Below are 21,331 nucleotides of genomic sequence, written 5' to 3' on the forward strand. Positions count from 1 at the left end.
CCGTTACAAAGAATCGGCTGCGTTGGGCTTAGTCTTGCGGCAGGATTTCGGTTTTTACATGTAAATTACGCGAAGAGGGTCGTTGCAACCCCGGCGGAGCTGCTGCTGGTCCGGCCGAAAATATATTTCCTCTTCAATCTTGCGGTTAGCTTTTATCTACGCTACACTGCGCTCACGACTCTGCTTCATTGATTGTGTTGCTGTGATTTGTACTGGCCAATTGCGCTCTTTCTTTGCCTGCCAGTGGTCACAGTTCCTACTTGAATCCGCTCATCCTCGCCGATGAGCTTCCGTCGCGCTCTCAGACCCTTCCGCCGCACCATGTCTGGTGAAAAGATCTACGAAGGCGTTTTCGGTATTCCCTCAATTTCTTCCTGTCATCCTCTAGAGAACAGCAATGCTAACAGCCAATTGCTACAGCCGTCCACAAACCCGAAGGCGTCAGCTCCGCCGACGTCGTCCGCCACCTACAACACCACTTCAACCCCTCGGAGCTCTTCCGCCCATGGCTCGCCGACGAGCGCGCCCGTCGCGACCGCGAAAGCAACTTCCAGCGCAAGCGCCGTCGCACGCAACGTCTGGAGGTGAAGATCGGCCACGGAGGCACCCTTGACCCCATGGCAACTGGTGTCCTGGTGGCCGGTGTCGGAAAAGGCACCAAGCACTTGAACGAGTTCCTGGCTTGCACGAAGGAGTACGAGACGGTAGTACTATTCGGCGCCGAGACTGATACTTATGATCGGATGGGAAAGCTCGTGAGAAAGGGGCCGTATGAGCATATCACGCGGGAGATGGTGGAGAAGGCTTTGGAGCAATTCCGGGGAAAGATCATGCAGAGACCGCCGATTTTCTCGGCGCTGAAGGTGCAGGGAAAGAAGCTTTATGAGTATGCCAGGGAGGGCAAGGAGCCGCCGATCGAGATCAAGTCCAGGCCTGTGGAGGTTCATGATTTGAAGGTCGTGGAGTGGTATGAGCCTGGGACGCATGAGTGGAAGTGGCCCACGACAGAGGTCGAGGGCGAGGAGAAGGTTGTGGCTGAGAAGTTGTTGGAGAAGGAGGACAAGTTGCCGGTTGTCGAGAGGGAGGGAGAGACCACTGAGGCTGAAGAAGGGGCAGCGAAGCGCCCGGCGGAGGATGATGCGAAGGAGGTCGCTGATGAGGCCGAGGCCCCCGCGAAGAAGCAAAAGGTGGCTGACGGTGAAGCTGCACCTGTCGCACAAGCTGAGGCATCGGATGCCCCGACTGCGGAGACGGAGACTGCAGAGTCACAGGCTCAGCCTCAGCCGGCTGCGGTGAAGATCACCATGACGGTGTCGTCTGGGTTCTATGTTCGCTCGTTGGCGCACGATTTGGGCAAGGCGGTTGGCAGCTGTGGTCTCATGAGCTCGCTGGTCCGGTCCCGCCAGGCCCAGTTCGAGCTGGATCCTGAAAAGGTGCTCGAATACAAGGATCTCGAGGCCGGCGAAGAGGTCTGGGGTCCCAAGGTCAAGCAGTTCCTCGAAGACTGGGAGGAGAAGAGACTTGCCCGGTCGCCTCCTTCTTGATAGTGTAATAATTTATTGAGACCGGCGTTGGGATATGGAATAAATAAACACCTGTGATCATCTCAAGTAACGAGTACTGCCATCGACTCTTGGAAAGCATACAATGAATAGAGTACGTTCATGCAAACTGCCAACTGCCAAGTTTACAATTCTTAGATCAAACAGCATGCGAACAATGTCCAGCACACCCAATAAGGCTGTCTAGATAGCGCCACACCAAAGAGAACCGCCGAATACTGCCAATGTCAAGCCAGATCCCAACCGTGGCCCTAGCCATACAGACATGCACCTCATCAAGTCGAAACAAAGAAAAGAGTTGGGAAGAGAATTGGGGATGCAAAAACAGTTGGTACAGAAGGAAACCGTTTTTGAGGGGTATACCGCTGAAAACACCGGATGAGGAAGGAAATGGTGAAGGAATGCGCAATATATGCATGTCAAATGAGAGAAAGGCACAGCTCAGTAGGCAGACCAGCTAGGGGGCAGTGTGGTAGGTGCCGTGGGCGTCGATCAATGCTACTGCTAGTTAGTATACATCTCACATGGCTGTAGAGGCAACTTACTTTGAAGCACGAAGGTTTGTCCCTGTCTCGACTCGCAAGCGCATTGGAGAGTGTTGCCATCCAGAAAGTCCAGCAGGATGCTGTTGGGGAGCTCCTGTCGGTCTTCGTCCGGCAGGCAAGGAGTCCGAAACTCCGACATGTGATACCGCTTGATCAAGTTGCGGTTAGTTGAGTCCACATTCCCCGGAGTCAGCACCAGATACCCCTGATCATCAATCCGGACAAAGCGCCGTTTCCAAAGGAGGGTGTCGGGAAACTGCACGTTGACCTCGCCGATATCGATCGCTGGGGCCGCCTCTGTCACGCTCGGGGCAACCTTCTCGGGCTCCTCGATCTTGAGAGAGACATTACTTCCCTCTCCTTTGACGATCGGGTTCAGCACACCGACGACGCTTTTACGGGAGGTGATGGAGGACATGCGCCGCAGAAGCCGCGTAGCGCGGGACTCCTTCTGATCTTCAGGGGTTGGGGGTGCATCGTCGGATTTGGCTGGCGATGCCTCTTCTTCTTTGATGGAAGGGGAGATGGAAATTCTGCTCTCGGGACGATGCACCGACTCGGAAGACAGTTGGTCAGATCCGGCAGTCGATGGAGGCAAGGTATCATCTTCCGACTGGATGGTCGGTTCTGTATCCAGGCTCGGCAACGCGGGAACCTCGGTAGTCTCATGTTCAACAGTGATCTGGCTGGGTTGTAGATTAAGGACGGCCGGCTCGGATGGGTGGATCGAGTCGTCAGTCGCAGTTGGGCCGCGAACGATCCGAGCGGTCACCGAGACCGAGCTGGCGCTGCGCGTGAGGCCAGGGCCAGCCTGCGAGTTGGGTCGTCTGACGCTCGACGCCCGCGAGAAAGGTTCAGGGATGTATGACGACAAAGGCCGGGACGTTGCGGCATCCGAGTAGCCTTTGCGGAGGGTTTCGAAGGAGGCGGCGGAAGGAGCGAGGCTTGTGGTCAATGACGGTGCGTCACGGGTGCTGGAGAACTTCTCCAAGGCTTTGATCCGGCTCGAGATGCCCGAGGACACGTTGATCTTCCTCGCTACTAGAACCGGCCCATTTGGGGCAGCAGCAGCATCGGCGGCCGTCGTCGACACCGATCTACCCATGGTGGTCGGCATGTTGGGAGGCTGGTGTCCAATGGCGCTAGGGTTTGAAACTGCGCGGGAATTCCTCCACGCATCTGGGGACACCTTGCCGTTGCTGCTGTTGGAGTAGCCCGGGGAGAGGGGGGAGACGCCAACCGAGATGGGCTTGGCCTCCTCAACCGTGGCACTTTTCAATTCTTCCATGAAGGAGTCGTCCGAGAGAAGGTTCTCGTCATCCGAGTAGTCGGGAGTTGGGACTTGAATAGGTTCGAGGTAAAGTTTGCGTTTCTCCTTTCGAGTGCTGTGCTGTCGCTCCACATTCGAGGATTCAGGGGTCAAGTCATGCTGCGGCTCCGGCGGAGGGGGAGCGGCGACGATCGACGAGGCAATGGGGGTGGCAGTCGAGGGCGAACTCTCGAGTGGAGAGTCGGGCCGAGAAATCGAGTCGACCTGCTCCTCAGCTGGGTTGACTTCAAGGTCTTGATCCTCCTGTTCGCCAGGAACAAGAGGGTGGTGGACTGGTTTTGGTGGCGAGGGGCCAACAATTTCTTCGTCCGGAGCCTTTCCAGAATTGTTCTCGAGTGGAGCAGCGATGGCGCTAGGCAGCCTAGGGGAGCTGGGGCCACCCGTAGCGCCGCCGGATTTATTGGGTGTACCCAAGTCCCTGTCGCCAGTCTGCGTTTCAGGTTCCGACCGAGGGGCAGCCGCCTGAAACTCAACGCCATCTATTGAGGGGTCCGCGTGCGTGCGCTCAGGGGAACCACTGCTGGCCTCATTATCGCCGGAAGGATTAGGAGACGCCGACTGTTCGTCGGCCCCCTGATCGCGAACCACCGTCGGCTGCGTCTCGGAAAGGGGTTCCTTGTCCAACCCTGCCAAGTGGACCCCGTCGTGCTTCATTTTAACTTGTATATGACTGATGTTCTCCTTATTCTCGGTCGCATCCAGCTGGGCAACAACCCCTCCCCCTTCGGCTTTCGGGCTATTTTTCCCCTCTTTGGCCTTTTTCTCCATCTGTGTCTTCCGCATCTGAAGGGCTTTCATTAACCGCTCCTTCTCCTGTGACGTGGTGGAAGACGAGAGCGCGCTCAGCGACTTGGCACCGGGCGAAATTTTGGGTCGGGAGATAGGCATTGACAATGGGGGAACCAGCAACGGGGGCACCGCGGGCACTTTGCTGGACACAGGCACGCTGTTGCCGGCGCCCTGGGATCGAGGTCGGGAAGGACTAGGGTTCGTCCTGCGCAACGATGATGATCGAACGCCCGCAGGTAAAGATGCGACCGGTCGCCGTTCGGCACTTCGAGATAGATTGCCCGCAGTCCGAGGTCGCCCACTTCCGTCCACCGAAGGCCGGGGGCCCAACTTGACCTTTGTTGTGCGTCCTCCTGCACGTTCAATCTCACGGACGGAGGGTCGGGCGGATTGCGAGGATTTTCGAGGCTCTGACGGAGCATAGGATGCGTCGTCGTGAAAGCTCTTATGGGAAGGAGCACGCTCCGACCTGGCTACTGAAGGGGACCGTTCTCGAACGGAGACACTCTCGGGTTTCTTGGTTGGTTCGTCGGCCACGGGGGATTGTTGTACACTTGACACCGCCGATGGTGGGACAACTGTGGCCTCGGAGAGTTGGCTGAACGATCTCTGCCGCATGCCATCGGTCGGGGACTGCGGCTGCGCCTCATCCTTGCCTACGGTATTTTCCTCCGCATCTTCCGCGATCTCCTTCAATCGGCGACGGCGGAGGGAGCTTGACGAGGAGGTGATGGAACCGGACGCAGTATGCAGCAGGCATGCAGAAGACAATGCGCTTTCCGTGAGGTCCGTTGGCTGCGCCACCGAGAAAACCGTGTCATGCGGGGAGAATTTGTCGAGAACCGATTGGAATTGGACGGTTGTTCGGGCTGCAGCGGATGGAACAGGTCAGTAGGATTTCAGATGCACCACGACCGAGGAGCAACCGACCTTGCAGGAGCCGGGACATGCCCTCTGGTAGATAGCTAAGTACCACCTTTCGTCGGCGATACTGGAGGAAGCCATAGAGCGGAGACTTCTCTTCGTAATTGTCGATCGCGTTGCGCACATCGGGCACCCCGCCGGTCCCGCGATCAAGGAGAGCAACCTCATCCCTTGATACATACCGGAGAAGAAACCTAGATCACAAACCATGCGCATTAGTCACTGTAGATGATTGGTTCGGGGGGCGCCCTTGCGAGTTGCAATACCCTGGCGCAAAGCATGCCGAAACCACTCACCATCCTCCCGCTTCGGCCAGAGCAGTCTGGTAGGCTTCGATGACAGCGGGATTATCTAGCCCATTGAGCGACATGACGGGAACCGCATTGGAGGCAGATGCCCGGGACCGCAAGAGACCACGGAGTTGGGGACGAAAGCGCCTGGGGAGGAAAGGAGGAGGGGCGAGGGAAGAAGAGGGGAAAGAAAGGGTCTAGCGGAGGTGGTGAGAATGTAAGGAAGCAAAGCGGTCTCGATAGGGAAGGCCGGTGATCTGATGGAGCATCCAGTGAAGGACCAAGAGCCTAGGTGGGACGCTAGGCCGGCGTACTCAGAATGCAATACTCCTCAATATTCATAAATCAGGCTGATCCATCCACAAAGCCAAGTGGTGTCTGCCCACGAACCTCTCAGGAGTTCAGTTGAACCGCTCAGGGGCTCCTCTCAGTGGATGCTTGGGCGCCTCCACTCACAGCCGATAGGAACGGAACTCGGCGGTCGGTCCCCACGTTCACCAAGGGGAAGCAATGGAAGCAATCCTGGGTGCAAGACTGGGACTTAGATTAATGTAGGATCGAGTGCTCTCTCCCATTAATCAGGCCATTGACAAGTGGGCTCAACGCGGACCAAGTGTACCTGGGCCGGAGGGACCTATCCAATAATGAAGCCCAGAAGGAGTGTCCGACCGTGGGACTATTGGAGTCGGAGATGAACATTCAACAATGGCGTTCTCCCCATCCGTCAGGTGGCCCGGTGTGATCTATCACGTCCAGCCCAGTTTCGACGAACCCATGCCTCTCGTGGTCCTTTTGGTGAGAAGGCAGCCGGGGCGAACTGGAGCTGCAGGGGTCACAGCTCAGATATCTGCAGGTCCTTCCCTGATGCTGCCAGGGCGGTGGTACAGCACCGCGAGGTGAAGCGATAATTCGTATTACGGCGGCCGTACACGACGGTATTGTCGTTCCCCCGCTAGGCTCAAAATCGGTCGGGTCGATCTCCATCGCTGGAATTCCCCTGATGGACTCTTACTCGTTGCTGATGCCCACAAACTTAATCCATTGACTATCGATGGGCAATCCGATTTTGTCATCGCCCCGGATTTCATTCCTAGTGAGCTCCGGTATGGTTGGTCTAGAACACCATTGGAATGGACCCTGGCATTGGTACCATGATGAGTGATGGTGATGAGTGAATGCACCTTCAGACTCAGTCCAGAGGTCTGTGACACCTCGTTGCGATCCCCAAACCCATCCGAACTCCGCCTTGGATGGGAGTGTCCGCACCTGGAGGTCTCCGTCCCGCTGGAACAACTCTCGGAGGCTGCCGATGCGGGGACATTGGACACACCATATATCCAACCATCCCCACGTAACGATCAACGGGTTGCTTCTTCAACAACACTTTACAGTGAGTGCTCCGTGAGTACCTGACCATAGCTGTCACTCCACCGCCCATCATGCCCGCCGCACTCCCCCCACTCTCGTCGATTACATCACTCCCGCAGGAGCAGCAATTCCAGGTCCTGGATACGCTCTTCGAGTCGTCACCAGAGATCCATACTCTCATGGCCCCCGTCCTGGCCAACCAGACGTTCTCTTCTTACTCCAGCTTGATCGATGCTGTAGGCGGTCGCATGTCCGCCCTTTCCGCTGCCAATTCGTCTAAGGACAAAGAGGTTCTGGTGGGGATTCTGGGGTCCCACCCCCGCCTGGGACAACCCAAGGGAGCTCCGACCGAGCATCTGAGCGAATTGAGTAAGAAGGAGCAAGCAAATTTAAACAGTGGGGCGGAAGAACAGGCGGAGAAATTGAAGGCCTTGAACGCGGAATACGAGCAGAAGTTCCCTGGCTTGCGATTCGTGTACGTCGTATCCTCATTCGCTGGTTCTTGGTCTGACGGGTTCTTATTTAGGACATTTGTAAACGGACGCAACAGGGATGTCATTATGGAGGAGATGCGCCAGAGGATCGACAGGGGTGATGCCGACCGTGAGGTGGAGGAAATCATACAGGTAAGAGGATGAGTCTTGTCATATGGATATCGCTAACATTTGGCTTTACAGGCCATGTGCGATATTGCCAAAGATCGGGCACAGAAATTGGAGCAGTCGGCAAAGATCTAGGTTTTATAATATACAGATAGATATGGTCAATAATACCGTTCAACATCCGCAGGTTCTTGTCTGTCGAGCTCTGCAGTATGCGATCTATGCACTACGGAATTGCTTTTGAGGAGCATTTCTAGCGAAACTGGATGCCCGGTCCTTTTACCAAAGAGTCCGCTGGTCTATTCGTACCCCGTCGCGGCTATAGGCAGCAGTTCGTCGTACAGAGAAGCACAAGCTGGGTGGGATCCTGAGAGTAGCTGTCGCACGACGGGGCTTTCTGTTAGGAAGCGTGTGCTACTTTAATTCTGCATGCAGCTACGCAGTTGATCTTCAATATGGCTGACGAATGCTATTGTCTAACCCTGGGTAGCTTGTCAGACATGGACGTTCATTGTGAGACCGAATAGGTAGATCCATTCGTGCAACTGCTGGCTGAATAGAAAGGTAGTATTGTCGATGGTGTAAACAGTTGAGGAACGTTTGACAGTCGCCTTACTTTGGTAGGGTAGACCATGGAGGAACAGAATCAACTCAGTATTTTCCGGATAGCTCTCTAGGGGAAATGGACGATATATAACACTGCTCAATCCAGCATACCTGACGATCTCAAGATTTCAAGGCGCTGTCAATGATGCATGGACTACAAATCATAGGGGCCTTGCCTTTACTTGCGGCTGCATATCTTACCTCTCAGGTAACACATGCAGATAAAGTGGCCGTCGATTTGAACGTCTTCCGCTTGGTTTCCAATACTGAGTATGTCAATTCGTTCGCTACGCCCACCGAAACCCTGGCAGTCGCATCATTCGAAGGGAACTATACCGACACGGCAGCTCGACTGGTTCAAGAGATTGCTCCTGGAGCAAGCTTTCGTCTTGTCGAAGACCACTATATTGGCGACAACGGGATTGCTCATGTGTACTTTCGACAGACCGTTCATAATATAGACATTGACAATGCTGATTTCAATGTTAACGTACGTCTGACACAGTGGATATAGTCAGGGCTGACTGTTCCAGATTGGGAAAGATGGAAAGGTCTTCTCGTTTGGCAATTCATTCTTTACAGGGGCTTTACCTCAGACCAACCCGCTCGACCACGAGTTCTCAGGGCCAGTGGCTGCTCTCATAGGAGTCACCGACGCTTTGCGGCTGCCGGTAGCCATCAACGACGTTTCTGCACAGGCCGCCGACGAGCAAAATACTTACATCTTCCGAGGCACATCCGGCGCAGTATCGGATCCATTGGCAAAATTGGTGTATTTTGTCAAGCCTGGCGGGGGCCTCGTCCTGACATGGAGGATCGAGACGGACGTCGACGAGCACTGGCTCTTGACGTATATAGATGCACTGACTTCCTCCACGGTCCATGGTGTGATTGACTACGTGGCCGAGGCAACATATCAAGTATAGTAAGTGTGAGTCTTGACCAATAAATGAAGCTGACCATACGCATTCCCTGGGGTGTGACTGATCCCACAGAGGGCAATCGAACCATTGTCACCGATCCCTGGGACCGATCCACATCGGCATTCACCTGGATCGGCGATGGGCGAAGGAACTACACAACCACCAGAGGAAATAATGCCATTGCGCAATGGAACCCTAGTGGGGGCAGCTCCTACCTGTTCAACCAGCGCCCGTCTGACGCCAATCTGATTTTCCAATGGCCGTACTCGGTCAACATGACCCCTCCATTGTCCTACATTAACGCATCCATCGTCCAGCTGTTCTACACGGCCAACACCTACCACGACCTTCTATATACGCTCGGCTTCACCGAAACGGCCGGAAACTTCGAGTACAACAACGACAACCATGGTGGTCGAGGTCGAGACTACGTGATCCTCAACGCACAGGATGGATCCGGAGTCAATAACGCAAACTTTGCGAGTCCCCCGGACGGTATCCCCGGTCGCATGCGCATGTTCATATGGACCGAATCTACTGTGCCCCGCGACGGAGTTTTCGATGCGGCCATTGTAATTCACGAATATACTCACGGTGGTAAGTCCATCTCACCCTACCTTCAAACTAAACATTGACAATAAGCACAGTATCTACACGCCTCACCGGCGGACCCTACAACTCGGGCTGCCTCAACGCCCTCGAGTCCGGCGGCATGGGCGAAGGCTGGGGCGACTTTATGGGGTTAGCGATCCGGCTCAAGCCAAACGACACGCGAGACGCCTCATATACAGTGGGTGCCTGGTCCGCCAACGATGACGCCGGTGTTCGCGACTACCCGTATTCCACCTCCTTCGAGGAAAACCCCTTAAACTACACCAGCGTCAATTACCTCCAAGGCGTCCACGACATCGGCACTGTCTGGGCCACGATGCTCTACGAGGTGATGTGGAATCTGATCGAGAAGCACGGGAAGAACGATGCTCCTAGACCAGAATTCAGTAACGGTGTGCCCACGGATGGGAAGTATCTTTCCATGAAGCTAGTGTTGGATGGAATGGCGCTGTAAGTCTCTTCCCCATCCCTTGAGACCTTATTAATGTGGTACAGACAACCATGCAACCCGAACTTCATCCAAGCCCGGGATGCTATCCTTGATGCAGACGTTGCTCTGACGGGTGGTAAGAATAAGTGTGAGATCTGGACGGGATTCGCAAAGCGGGGATTAGGATCCGGGGCGGTTTATCATCGGGTTCGTCGGATGGGGAGCACTACTATTCCTGTGGGGGTATGCTAGCTCACTTGAATGGATGATGAATAAAGGATAGGACCTAACTGATTCTCTATTATAATCACCACTCTCACTTGAGAACATAATCCCAAACATAACATGATACTATCACCCAATACCATATCAACCATCCACCACATCGCAGATATAATAACTCACTCATTCCAACCATCCCCACAACCATTTCTCCAAGAGCTGGATGGCAAGAAGAAATTTAAACAACCACCCCAACCCCCCAATTCTGCATCCCCCTCGCAACACCCAACACCACGCCTCCAACCAACAAACTCACCCCGGAGTAAATCGACAGCGCCAGGTACCCGTATTTCTGGATGAGTTCGCCACTGATGGGGATTCCGGCCATCGCACTACCAAAACCATATCCAGTGTTAGTGAGTAAGAAGCGATGAAGGTTCATGGGGTGGATGGGGGTAACAGGTGGTTGGGGAAGAGGAACGTACGAAAGCGCCGTCGAAGCCATAACCACACCCACAGCCAACCCCACCGTCCTGGGGGTAGCGAGTTGCAAAGCGCAGGCTTGTTGGAGGGAGAGGATTGCCTTTTCCAAACCCATACTATCAGCACTCTTCCCCATCCATAGTAAAAATAGTGTAGGGGAACATACACCCGAAGTAAACCCATAAGCCGCCGCAAAAACCACCAACCCAGCGACATCCGTAGCTTTCGTCCAACAAAGCGCAATAATCCCAGACAACAGGGTAAAGATCACACAGCAGTTGAATCGACCGTATTTATCCGCGATGATACCGACGAAGATACGTCCGAAGAGAGACGCGCCGTTGATGATGGAGATGGTGTAGAAGGAGAGGTTGGAGGAGAAGCCGTGGGCGATGGCGTAGGAGGTGGTGTAGAAGAAGGGGGAGAACATGCCGAAGTAGATGAGGAAGAAGGCGAGACAGGTGAGTTGGAGGGGTTTGGAGTGGAGGATTGAGGGGTCTTTAGCTGTCGTTGTGGTGGCGGTGGGTTGGTTGGGGGTGGATGAAGGGGTTTCGGGGGAGGGGGGTATAGTTTGTGGTGGTTGGCAGCAGACACAGGTAATGACGAGAAGAGGCAGCATGATGAAGCCGACGGTACGCATGGTCCATCCGAACCCGATATTGGGTTTCTGGAGAAGTTCGTGGACGACGATGGGCCAGACGACGCCGCCGAGAGAAGACCCGGCGATGACGATGCCGATGGCGGCGCCGCGCTTGATCTTGATGTGTTGGCCGACTAGGGCGATCATGGGACAGGTGAGCAGGGAGAGGGAGATTCCGAGGAGAATGCCTTGGGCGAGGATGAATTGGTAGAATTGTTTGCAGAGGGAGGTCATCATGATGGCGAAGACGGTTCCGATGGAGCCGGTGCAGAGGAGGAGCTGATTCCATTAGTTGGAAGAATAAGTGGAAGGGATATACTGACTCTGGGACCGAAGGTGTCGAGGAGAGGTCCGGAGATGACTGACACCCCGAAGATGAAGAAGATTACAAGTGCTGCCAGCCATGCGATGGTGGATTCGGACTCGTTGGAGAGCTGTGCTGTTTTGTAGTATTCCAGGAAGACACCAAACGAGTTCATGAAGCCCACGGTGCAGAACATGCCGCAGAAGGCGCCCAAGAGGGTCAGACATGCTCGTGGTCTGAGTCATTAGCTTCGTCTTGTTGGATGGAGATGAACATACGTGTATTCGGAGGGGGTTGAGCTAGGAGCATCTTTGTGGGTACCCATTTTTATGAGGATTCAAGTGTCGGATTGAGACAGTAGTGAAGATACAGTTCGTGACTGTCTAATTATTACTATGAGCTTGGAAGAGTCAAGCCGCTTCTAACACGAGTTTTAGCCATATATAGTCCATATACTTTTGATCCGATGGTGTTGCTCTCTATAGATCCGCCGGAGAGTCCGCGGAGAGTCCGGGCCGTGCTTGGCGCCGGCTGGCAGTTCGCTCCAACATCCTCAACATCCCTGCTACCAAGATTGTCGTCTGCTGTACACAAGTCCCTGATCAACTCGCCATGAAGCGAAAAGTGAACTTGGAATTGCTCAACTCATCAAAACGCCCCCCCAGACAGGACCCCGTGTCGTGCGAGTCCTGCCGAGTCAAGAAGATCAAATGCGACCGCCAACAGCCATGCAGCAGTTGCTTGGCGCGCCGGCTGGACTGCAATTATGGGAGAACAGCTGTTGCAAAACCCAGATCTTCTGCTGTGGAGCGTGCCTCCAGTCTGGATAGTCCTGCGGTGACTTCAACTACCAGCAATGTGTCCTCTCAGCCTCATACAAGCCCATCCCGTCCATACAACCGAGAGTCACTACTCACGGCGGATTGGCTGGAAAACATCCACATGGCTGAACGGGTCGCAACGGCCACTCCGAAATGGCTTCGAGATGGGCTGGACGATTCGGCGAGAAGACGCAGCTCAAGCGTGAATCTGGAGGCTGGTCCACGACCACCCCTTTCTATGCCGTACATGAGCCGCTCCGCTATTGATGAGAATCCGGCGTCAGTCACCCTGGTTTCATTCTTGCCCACAAAGACAGAGGCCTTGAACCTCTTCCACTACTACCATCACTACGTGGACTATCTTTATCATATCCTGATCCCGAAACGCGTGGAGAACCAAATCAACGGAATCTACCGTTGCATTGACAGTAGATTGCCCGTGGACCTCAACCACCTGGCGCTGCTTTTCAGCATCTTGGCGAGCTCGCTATGTCTGCAGCTGACTTTGGAGTCCTCTAGCGATGCAGCAGCACGTAGCCAGGAATTTGCCTACTTGACTGGGGCGGCTTTGATCCAGAGCCAATACCCTGCATCTCCAACCCTGGAGGGTCTGCAGGCGACCCTGGTGGTGATGCACAATGTCTCCAACTGGAAAATTCCGCCATCTGTCAGTGGTCTCTTTGTCCACGGCGCAGTGGTGAGCCAGGCCAAAAACCTCATGCTTCACTGCGTCGACTCCCCGCGGTTTCGAAACGAAAGGAAAGAAAATGGATACGATGCCGTAGAGCTGGAAGTGAAGAGACGTCTCTGGTGGGACCTGACATCCTACGATTGGTAAGATTTCTGATTATTCCAATGTGGCTATGACTGATTTGAACAGGCTAGTGGGCTTTCTTACTGGCCCTCAAGAGTGGACATATTTCATACAGCCAGGCCACATGAACGTGAACCAGCCTTTAAATATCGACGATGATGCGATCGGGACGCCTGAAGGGGCATCGCTGCCAAGCTCGACGCCAACAGACATGTCCTTTTCCCTCCAACGTCTGAAGCTGGCTTTCGTTAGCCGAGAAGTAGTCGATGCAACGTCATACCAGCATCTACATGGCCTGGAAATCAGCTATGACAAGATTCTGGAATTGGACCGCAAATATCACCAAGTCATCGCCGAGATCCCTGAGTTCTTTCGACTCGATCCAGCCTCCAGGCGACGGTTTGCTTCCCTTTACGAAGAGCGTCCGACTATTGCCTGGCAAGGTTGTCTCTTGCAGCAGGGATTCTATTCGCGTCTGTGTCGTCTACATCGAGACTTTTTCATCCGGGGGGCTCGTGAACCGGCATATTCTTATTCACATGTGATATGCCTCCAGTCCGCCCGTAAGGTGCTCGAAATCAAGCGGATCATGGATGGAAGCGAACCGAACCATACGGCTCCCAACTCGGTTGTCTGGTCTGTGATGCATCATGTGTTCACCGCTGCTGTGATTCTACTGTTGGACGTGTGCTTTAACTGGGATGATATTTTAGCCGAGAAACGCAAGGAAGAAGTGCTTGATGCCTGTCGCATGCTGAGTAAGGCGCAAGAGTCATCTTCTCTGGTCAGGGAGGGAATTAATGCGATGATGAGTGTGCTCCAGAAGCATTGGAAAAGTGGAAAGCAGACTTTTACTCCGCAGGGGGATACGTCAAATGGCTTGATGAAAGAAACCTCTACCGTCCAAGGCACACAGCTTTCCTATGCTGTTCCTACGGTGCTGGATGAGGGGGCTGACCTCCCAACTACTCTCGACGGCGTTGGCAGTAGACAGTTGGAGGATATCTGGTCGGAGATGCTCAACACCGGGAATGATCTAGCTTTGGAGACGGCAGATTGGACAGAGTTGTTGAACGAATTGGACCCTGACCTGACTGGTGGATGATACGTTCAGTGGTGCTCAGACTACGAAGCCATCGCTTTCCGATGATACGTACAAGGCAAAGCGTCTGTGTCAAACATGAATCAACGACAGTTCTGAGAACGAATTTGAGCAGCCGAATCTCATTACAGAATCTGACCAGTGCACATTCCAGACCGCTTATTCAACCGAGACATTAACCTTGTTGGTATCTATTGAGGTGCATTAGCTTGCGATCAGCTACGCTGGGAGCTAAACGCACAGAAAGCGACGTGATCCTTGATGTTGCTGGCAGCGTCATATGGGTTGGGATAATACCAGGCTGCATTGGGAACCGTCTTGTCTGTCAGATGTTAGCATGATCTCATAAATGAGCCAGATAATCCTTGAATAGGATACTCACTACCAATCACAAGAGAATAATACGACGCATCGCCTTTCCACGGACAAAAGGTCGACAGGTCGGTCGGAACCAAGAGGGATGGATCCCGAATGGCCGACAGGGGAAACTGCTTTCATCAGTGGCATGATCGTACTGCCACGACAGACTTACATAGACGTTGCCCTCGACCGTCTCCCAGGTGGGAGATTCAGCCAGGACAGTATCATCGATGATAGCTCTAGCAAGAGGCATGGTCTTCACTGGTGATGTGGCAGAGGTTCCGTTGATGGTCTCTTGACAACTGGTGCGGGGTACCTTGACGGTTACGTCCCGGATAACCTTCCTGTTACCTTGCTTACCTCCTATCCCTCCCGTATCCCGTCAAGGCTGCCGTCGCAGCCAGCAGACGTCGTTGGGACTCCCACATATCTTCTTTGGGGGACTGATGGTTTTTTCCTACCCAGGCGTTGTAGGGCCAGTTGATCGCCTTGAAATCAATCCATGGCAGGGGAAATGGATAGCGAACGACGTTGCCATCGAAGTCAATTCCCTGGCACTCTCTCATCTCCTGCTGACATTTCTTGAGCACCTTGTGCACCGAGATTCGACACACCGGTTCCCCACGGCCCACCGCCAAATCAAACTTGCCTACCACCTCATAAACCAGCGTGAGGACAGCCACCGGCGACAATTTGTACTTGTGCGGATACCGAGCCCTCTGGAGGAGAATCTTCCAATCCCGCATAAAGCTATGCGGACAGGGACAACACCCCTCCTGCACCGGCAGATGCCGGGTACTCTCCAACTCCTTCAAATGGTCCCGAATCAACGCCCTCATCGTCGACAGCACCTCATCCCTCACCCGCCCCATCGCCGTATGCACCTTGTCCGGCGTATACGCATACTTGGGCGCAACCGTCACACTCTGCTCCATGATAATCGACCGCGTCGCATGTTGAAAATCCGGCTTCCTCTTCAACACCCAGGTGATATACGGCACCCAGTCCAGAATCTCCTGACTCGGCGGCGTAGGATTCTCTCCGACCCACGCCCCTTGCAACCACTGACACACAAACCCTCTCACCGCATCAAACAAACAATTCTTATCCACCACCACCGCAATATCCTTCAACAGCTCCAACTCCAGCCGCATCGGAACCTCACACCCCACCCCATGCACCACCCGCATGACCACTAACATGGCCGCGGGGTTGATATCATCGTAGGTGATTTCCAACTTGCCAGACTGCTGCAGGGTCTCTCCCTCTTTGAAATTGGGCCCTAAGAAGGCAGCATAGAATGGCGACTTTCGTCGCAATACCTCGGAAGACACGCGGATTCGCGTATGTGGTTCATCCGTCGTGATGATAAACAAGACGTCCCCATCCGTGGCCACCTCATGCACATAATCTTCATCGTATGCGTCGAGAAGATACGCGCCAGCCAGTGGGTCCATGTCACTCAATTCGCTGATGTGGATGTCGGAGTATTCCCCGGTGTCAGAGGATGCAATGGATAGAAGGTCGACATCGTCGACCTTGATTTCTCCGTGGAATTGGTCATAGTCGGGTTTCGACTGGGACATTTTGTCGATTGATCAGTAAATTGGACGGTTGGTTTGGGAAGTAACTGAACGCGCACGTGCTGATATTCGCAAAGCAACCGGAAAAGATGCCTGTGTGATACAGGCAGCGGATGGCAATATTAGACATATATATGATTCTACCCCGCCGTGGATATTCGGGGTGTATCTATATTACTGAAATGGAGTTATACAAGGGCTGGAATGTGTCGGTTTGTGGTAGTGGTGTGTTTTAGTGGGTTGGTTTGGGTCGGGGTTTGCCATTTGTATATTGGAGGTTAGAGATTGTTGAGCAGGGAATGGTAATGACTGATTCAACTCCATGTTGAGCGGGTATGGCTTTAAGGTGTCTTATTATCTGTGGGTTACTGTTATTGTCAGGAACTTGACGTTCATCTATCTGCTATTCTCATTTCTATCGCAGTGATGTGAGAACTATGTACATCCCATATTCCCGTCCTCTAATATCCACCAATCATCCATAACCATCACATCATCATCATCTCTACAATCCATAATATCTACGACATCCGTCTAAATGATACTACCCCCTCCGAATAACCTCCTCCGCCGTCTCCACCAAAATCTCAAACGCCCTCCGAATATACTTCTCCTCGGCCGCCGGATTCGCACTAACCACCCGAATAGCATAAACCCCCACCACCACGGTAGAAGTAATAAAGATCTCTCCCCTGGAATTAATCAACTCATACACCTCCTTGGTCAGCTCATTCGACGCCTCATCCGGCTGCGCCACGCCCTCTGTCCCATTCGTCACAGCAGTTGCCTTGGGGCTTTTGACTCGCAACACCGTCAGCGCGAACGCAGGCTTCGTGATGATTTCAAATAAGTCGGGCCGACTGCGGACGAGAGATGCGAAGGTCTCGCCGAGGTTGATTGTCTTCCGGATGTAGGCTTTCATCCCGCTGAGGCCGTAGCTGCGCATGACGAACCAGATTTTCAGCGCGCGGAATCGACGCCCCAGTGACATGGACCAGTTGCGGTAGTCGGTTACTTGGCCGGAGTCGGAGTAGTGGTTGCGGAGGTAGGCGGGGGTGATGTCCAGGGCGTTGGTGAGGTCTTCGCGGTTGCGGATGAAGAGGCAGCTTGCAGCTGTTAGTATCCAACGATTCCGGCAGAGGGGATAGGAGGGGGGGGGGATCCAACCTGGCATCAAAATTCACCAACAACCACTTATGCATATTGACATTAAAACTGTCAACGCCCTCAGCAAACTCCTTCGCAATATACTGCCACTCATCCGCCACCAACGCGGCCCCGGCATACGCCGCATCAATATGGACCCAAATCCTCCTCCAATGTTCCTTCTCCTGCAACACCGCCTTACACTCCATGAACCGATCCAAGGCACACGAATTCGTGGTCCCCATGCCCAGGGTAATAAAATACGGCATCAGCCCATCCCGATCCGCCTGCTCCAACACCTCGCGTAACCTCTCCCCCGTCATCTCCAAATTATCCTCCAACCTGGCCTGCACACTCCGGAACCTCGTCCCCGCCAACAACGCCCCCTTCGCCGTACTACTATGCGCCTGGTTACTCGCCAGCGCCACCAACCTCGGTCTCAAATCCATCATCCGATCCTCATACTCCACTGTATCAGCCTTAAACCCCTCGGCCAGCACCATCTCCGTCACCCGTCTCTCCCGCGCCGCGATCATCATCGTCGCGACCGTATCACTCGCCGTTACTTGAATGACCCCCCCGCCGCGATTCGTCGACGTGCTGAGGAAACATTCCGGTAGGGCGAGTGCCTGCGCGAGCCAGTCCATCACGATGGTTTCGAGTTCTGTGCAGGCCGGCGAACAGAGCCAGTTGAATGCGGGGGCCGTGAAGGCTGCGGAGTACATTTCGCCCAGGATGCTGGGGTAGGTGACCCCCGCCGGAAAGAAGGCCATGAAGTTCGGGTGTTGCCAGTGCGTGATGCCCGGTTTGATTTTGGTTTCGATGTCGGATTGGATGGTGGACCAGGGTTCGGGGTCTTCGGGCGGGGAGGAGGGGATGAGAGGGCGGAGGTAGCCGGGTTCGACGGTGGGGAGGACGCGTTGCGAGGGGAGGGTGTCGTTGTAGGTTATGACTGGGGATGCATGTTAGTGGGGGCGTGCTGGTGGGAGGGGGGAATTGGGGAGGGGGATGGGACGGACTGTCGTCGATGGCCGAGTAGGCCGCGGCGCGGAATTGTTCGCGGTCCATTGTGGTGGTACTGTTGGTGTGTAGGGATTGAATGGAAGTGAGGAATTGAAGAAGGGAGAAGATGGAGGAAGAGGATTTACTTATCGATAAGCCAAGCGGCGGGGCTCGGGGCGATTCCGGGCTGCGTTCCGAGCTGCATTCCGAGTCGTCATTGGAAGGGCGTGTTGATGGTTTCCTGTCCAATCACAGCAGGGCAGTGCCAAGATTATTGCTTGGTACTATACTCCGTAGATATCCATGTCTCAGAGGGAGGGATATTGGCGGATATTCCGGAAAGTCACGGATGTTTACCGGGTGTTTACTGTCTTCCGGTTCCGAGAGGATTATCAGGACAGGTAGATTCGAGGAAATGATTAGACGAATTGTTGTTGAAAAGAAGTCCCTAGGTGTTCTATCGACCTCCTTCCAGATTGAAAGTCTTACCTTGTGGTATAGTAACTTAAAAGTAAGTCCACCCCGACCTTCCGCCCCGTTATTAATGGAAATACACCCCTTCCGATTCCGAGATCCCGCCCACAGCATAATCTCACCTCATCGGCATCCACAGCCTCAACTCTATTTTCTTCATAGTACGTATCAGGTGTTCACGTCATCTGACTTGTCTTACATTACTTCTTTCTTCTACGAATAGTATAAACCAAGGTTTAGATAGTCAGCAGTCCGAATTATAATATCCATCCCTTCCATACCATTCTAACCATACCTCGCCCGCTAACAATATTACCCATAACTGAACCTCTCCGAACAAATAGAACTAACCAGACACCCCAACAACCCTATTGCCCCCAAATAAAGTCAAAGAATACTTATACTTATTAGTATCAATTCCCACCCCCACCCCCTCCACACCCCCCTCCTCCGCCTCCACCACCACAGCCAGCACCACCACCACCACCATCACCTCCGCAAGCAGCCCCCGCACCACCACTATACCCGTAGTGTCGTCCCCTACGTCTCTTTCTTGATCCACCATATCCTGGGGTTTTCTCGTTTTGATTCTGTTGTCCCGCCTGCGAGGAAGAAGAGGTATACCCCGTTCGGAGACGCGCGGGGGTGGCGGGTTCGTCGGTGGAGGTGGTGAAGCACATTTTCTTTCCTCTTTTTCTCCTTTTTCTTGATGAGTGTTGGGGGAGGAGGAGGGTAGGTTGAGAGCTGAAGTGAAATGATCTTGGTTTTGGATTGGGTATTGGTGGTTTGGTTTGTATGGATAGAGCGGGTTATTGGTATAACTGGATTATAGGGTAGTGATTTGGTGTTGGCTTTTTAAATTGTAGAGATAGTGTTGTGGAAGAGTGGGAAAAGTAGGAAACTGGAGATGGCAGGGATTTTATATAGCTACAGGTCAGCCTATGGGATGAGGCTGGAATCTGGATGGTATGTCAGGCGAGCTGCTCCGCCTTGGGATTGAGTGTGGGAGGGTAAGATACGGCAAGGCTGGGGGAGCCTGGCAGGGCCGGGCACGGCCGGGCACGGCAGGTAGCACGGGCATGGGGCTATGCTGGTGAATACGAGGGACGCTTGATGTAGAGTATGTGTTGGTGGATATCCTTGATTTTGTAAGTGGAAAGTAAGTGAAGGATAGTTGTATGTGGAGTCGAGTTTCCATAAAGGTATGGATCACTCGCACTCATGCTTCAAAGCCCAGTATCCCCCTGTCATCCTATCCATCTTCGCTTGCACCAAAATCCCATAATCCTCCGTCAACTGGTCACAGTCGAGCAAATCCAAGTCAAATTCCCCAGTAGGGCATGGGGCCGGAAATCGAATCACAATCTGTGTCAAGTCCGGCACTTGCACACTCCGGTCCGGGAGGTTCAGAAACCTCTGCAAGCAGTTGAAGATCCGAATGGGGCTCCAGTCATGGAGAATAATGGGCCCCTGACATTCCGGCACGTCCCACTGCAGCGTGAGCTTTTGTAGACTGCGCGGGAGAACCCCGGACATGTTCTGCTCATCCAGATTATTGAAACCCATCAGTACCTGGACGGGTACCTCGAGAGTCTTGAGCTGGGTGAACTCTCGCAGAAACCCATGTGTCAAGTGGTTGAAAATCCTCAAAGGAGAGGATCTCCACCTCCTCGACGTACTCCAGGAGGTGTGGGTGCTGGAAGAGGGTGGTCATATATCTCATGATCTGGGACCATCGAACCTGTTCCCATCTCCACTGGCACTTACGGTAAAGGGGCCACAAGGAGAGCCCGTTCAACATCCTGCAGACCAAGGAAATGTTGAAGAGGTCTCCTTTCTCGAGGCGACCAAAGATATCATCCCACACCTCGATGGGAAGGTAGACCGACATGATGGTATGCTGGGTATGGAATCAGATCCATGCCAGCCATCGCGCAGTTAATAGATTGTTTAAATGTGAGGCTGCGTCGGGGTACCGATCGAGCATGTCCAAGAGATTCTCGACCATCGCAAAACAAAGAAGTTCAGGAGAGATTGCTTTATGGTTGACAGTATTGTGGGTGCGGTCGGATGTTTCAGCGTCCTTTGTAGGTATTGACAAGATGATGTGGTAGGAGCAGATGCCTTGTTCAGTTAAGAACGGTCGACATAGGTTGAAAGGAGATCAAGTTCCTTCCACCTGGCATGCTCGTTCTTGCACCGCATTTTACCTAGTTTCAGCGCATACAACATCAAATACGGGTAGATTCCTGCTGAGATAGCAACTACCAAGCTGTCACCCCACGCTCCAAAAAATGGGATGATTGGAATTGCACGCAGTTGACCGAGCCTGACATAACCCAAGTAATCCTCCTCCGCATCAATCGACAGTCAGCCAAGCAGGCGAAAACTCTATAGGG

General features: G+C 53.6%; 10 protein-coding genes across 10 annotated transcripts; 4 read left to right on the plus strand and 6 right to left on the minus strand.

The window, feature by feature from the left end:
• Positions 1-131: 131 nt before the first annotated feature.
• Positions 132-1,629, plus strand: BO80DRAFT_395734 (pseudouridine synthase PUS4). Its single transcript, XM_025717326.1, has 2 exons — positions 132-355; positions 421-1,629. The coding sequence occupies exons 1-2, from the start codon at positions 283-285 to the stop codon at positions 1,542-1,544; spliced, it is 1,197 nt and encodes a 398-aa protein (XP_025580505.1). The 5' UTR covers positions 132-282; the 3' UTR covers positions 1,545-1,629.
• On the minus strand, positions 1,571-6,000 carry BO80DRAFT_420481 (putative GPI-anchored cell surface glycoprotein). Its single transcript, XM_025718375.1, has 4 exons — positions 5,447-6,000; positions 5,157-5,344; positions 2,108-5,095; positions 1,571-2,060 (listed from the first exon to the last, which is right to left on the minus strand). Exons 1-4 carry the CDS (start codon positions 5,518-5,520, stop codon positions 2,020-2,022), a joined length of 3,291 nt encoding a protein of 1,096 aa, XP_025580506.1. The 5' UTR covers positions 5,521-6,000; the 3' UTR covers positions 1,571-2,019.
• Positions 6,001-6,652: 652 nt separating this feature from the next.
• BO80DRAFT_2990 (2-oxo-4-hydroxy-4-carboxy-5-ureidoimidazoline decarboxylase) lies at positions 6,653-7,917 on the plus strand. The gene is made up of 3 exons (XM_025715030.1): positions 6,653-7,283; positions 7,335-7,434; positions 7,486-7,917. The coding sequence occupies exons 1-3, from the start codon at positions 6,880-6,882 to the stop codon at positions 7,543-7,545; spliced, it is 564 nt and encodes a 187-aa protein (XP_025580507.1). The 5' UTR covers positions 6,653-6,879; the 3' UTR covers positions 7,546-7,917.
• On the plus strand, positions 7,890-10,233 carry BO80DRAFT_470093 (extracellular metalloproteinase; the record flags this gene model as incomplete). The annotated part of the gene is made up of 5 exons (XM_025723060.1): positions 7,890-8,506; positions 8,550-8,936; positions 8,972-9,536; positions 9,587-10,001; positions 10,047-10,233. The coding sequence occupies exons 1-5, from the start codon at positions 8,159-8,161 to the stop codon at positions 10,231-10,233; spliced, it is 1,902 nt and encodes a 633-aa protein (XP_025580508.1). The 5' UTR covers positions 7,890-8,158.
• Positions 10,234-10,441: 208 nt separating this feature from the next.
• Positions 10,442-11,955, minus strand: BO80DRAFT_470102 (putative MFS monocarboxylate transporter; the record flags this gene model as incomplete). The annotated part of the gene is made up of 5 exons (XM_025723061.1): positions 10,442-10,595; positions 10,689-10,786; positions 10,853-11,605; positions 11,650-11,866; positions 11,909-11,955. 5 exons carry the CDS (start codon positions 11,953-11,955, stop codon positions 10,442-10,444), a joined length of 1,269 nt encoding a protein of 422 aa, XP_025580509.1.
• A 278-nt stretch (positions 11,956-12,233) lies between these two features.
• Positions 12,234-14,370, plus strand: BO80DRAFT_489716 (C6 zinc finger domain protein; the record flags this gene model as incomplete). Its single annotated transcript, XM_025723606.1, has 2 exons — positions 12,234-13,285; positions 13,332-14,370. Exons 1-2 carry the CDS (start codon positions 12,243-12,245, stop codon positions 14,368-14,370), a joined length of 2,082 nt encoding a protein of 693 aa, XP_025580510.1. The 5' UTR covers positions 12,234-12,242.
• A 144-nt stretch (positions 14,371-14,514) lies between these two features.
• On the minus strand, positions 14,515-15,022 carry BO80DRAFT_3057 (DUF427 domain-containing protein). The gene is made up of 4 exons (XM_025715037.1): positions 14,900-15,022; positions 14,750-14,855; positions 14,609-14,689; positions 14,515-14,558 (listed from the first exon to the last, which is right to left on the minus strand). The coding sequence occupies exons 1-4, from the start codon at positions 14,978-14,980 to the stop codon at positions 14,527-14,529; spliced, it is 300 nt and encodes a 99-aa protein (XP_025580511.1). The 5' UTR covers positions 14,981-15,022; the 3' UTR covers positions 14,515-14,526.
• On the minus strand, positions 14,930-16,130 carry BO80DRAFT_420485 (uncharacterized protein). Its single transcript, XM_025718376.1, has 2 exons — positions 16,027-16,130; positions 14,930-15,950 (listed from the first exon to the last, which is right to left on the minus strand). The coding sequence occupies exon 2, from the start codon at positions 15,927-15,929 to the stop codon at positions 15,084-15,086; it is 846 nt and encodes a 281-aa protein (XP_025580512.1). The 5' UTR covers positions 15,930-15,950; positions 16,027-16,130; the 3' UTR covers positions 14,930-15,083.
• A 580-nt stretch (positions 16,131-16,710) lies between these two features.
• On the minus strand, positions 16,711-18,524 carry BO80DRAFT_370719 (putative aromatic-L-amino-acid decarboxylase; the record flags this gene model as incomplete). Its single annotated transcript, XM_025716460.1, has 3 exons — positions 16,711-17,416; positions 17,478-18,408; positions 18,476-18,524. 3 exons carry the CDS (start codon positions 18,522-18,524, stop codon positions 16,855-16,857), a joined length of 1,542 nt encoding a protein of 513 aa, XP_025580513.1. The 3' UTR covers positions 16,711-16,854.
• A 1,590-nt stretch (positions 18,525-20,114) lies between these two features.
• Positions 20,115-20,823, minus strand: BO80DRAFT_470110 (F-box protein; the record flags this gene model as incomplete). Its single annotated transcript, XM_025723062.1, has 3 exons — positions 20,115-20,531; positions 20,612-20,628; positions 20,700-20,823. The coding sequence occupies 3 exons, from the start codon at positions 20,821-20,823 to the stop codon at positions 20,142-20,144; spliced, it is 531 nt and encodes a 176-aa protein (XP_025580514.1). The 3' UTR covers positions 20,115-20,141.
• Between the last annotated feature and the right edge of the window lie 508 nt (positions 20,824-21,331).

The sequence above is a fragment of the Aspergillus ibericus genome (genome assembly GCF_003184845.1).
Source record: "Aspergillus ibericus CBS 121593 unplaced genomic scaffold BO80scaffold_1, whole genome shotgun sequence".
Taxonomy (NCBI): domain Eukaryota; kingdom Fungi; phylum Ascomycota; class Eurotiomycetes; order Eurotiales; family Aspergillaceae; genus Aspergillus; species Aspergillus ibericus.

Bases quoted from the DNA above. Each gene is read 5' to 3' on its own strand.
- BO80DRAFT_395734 (XM_025717326.1), top strand. From the start codon at position 283: ATGAGCTTCCGTCGCGCTCTCAGACCCTTCCGCCGCACCATGTCTGGT. The intron at 356-420 runs GTATTCCCTCAA...CAATTGCTACAG, and splicing joins GATCTACGAAGGCGTTTTCG to CCGTCCACAAACCCGAAGGC.
- BO80DRAFT_420481 (XM_025718375.1), bottom strand. From the start codon at position 5,520: ATGTCGCTCAATGGGCTAGATAATCCCGCTGTCATCGAAGCCTACCAG. The intron at 5,345-5,446 runs GTGAGTGGTTTC...TTTGTGATCTAG, and splicing joins CTGGCCGAAGCGGGAGGATG to GTTTCTTCTCCGGTATGTAT. The intron at 5,096-5,156 runs GTCGGTTGCTCC...CATCCGCTGCAG, and splicing joins CATGTCCCGGCTCCTGCAAG to CCCGAACAACCGTCCAATTC.
- BO80DRAFT_2990 (XM_025715030.1), top strand. From the start codon at position 6,880: ATGCCCGCCGCACTCCCCCCACTCTCGTCGATTACATCACTCCCGCAG. The intron at 7,284-7,334 runs GTACGTCGTATC...GTTCTTATTTAG, and splicing joins TTCCCTGGCTTGCGATTCGT to GACATTTGTAAACGGACGCA. The intron at 7,435-7,485 runs GTAAGAGGATGA...TTGGCTTTACAG, and splicing joins AGGTGGAGGAAATCATACAG to GCCATGTGCGATATTGCCAA.
- BO80DRAFT_3057 (XM_025715037.1), bottom strand. From the start codon at position 14,980: ATGCCTCTTGCTAGAGCTATCATCGATGATACTGTCCTGGCTGAATCT. The intron at 14,690-14,749 runs GTGAGTATCCTA...AACATCTGACAG, and splicing joins TTATTCTCTTGTGATTGGTA to ACAAGACGGTTCCCAATGCA. The intron at 14,559-14,608 runs GTGCGTTTAGCT...GCACCTCAATAG, and splicing joins CAAGGATCACGTCGCTTTCT to ATACCAACAAGGTTAATGTC.
- BO80DRAFT_420485 (XM_025718376.1), bottom strand. From the start codon at position 15,929: ATGTTAGTGGTCATGCGGGTGGTGCATGGGGTGGGGTGTGAGGTTCCG.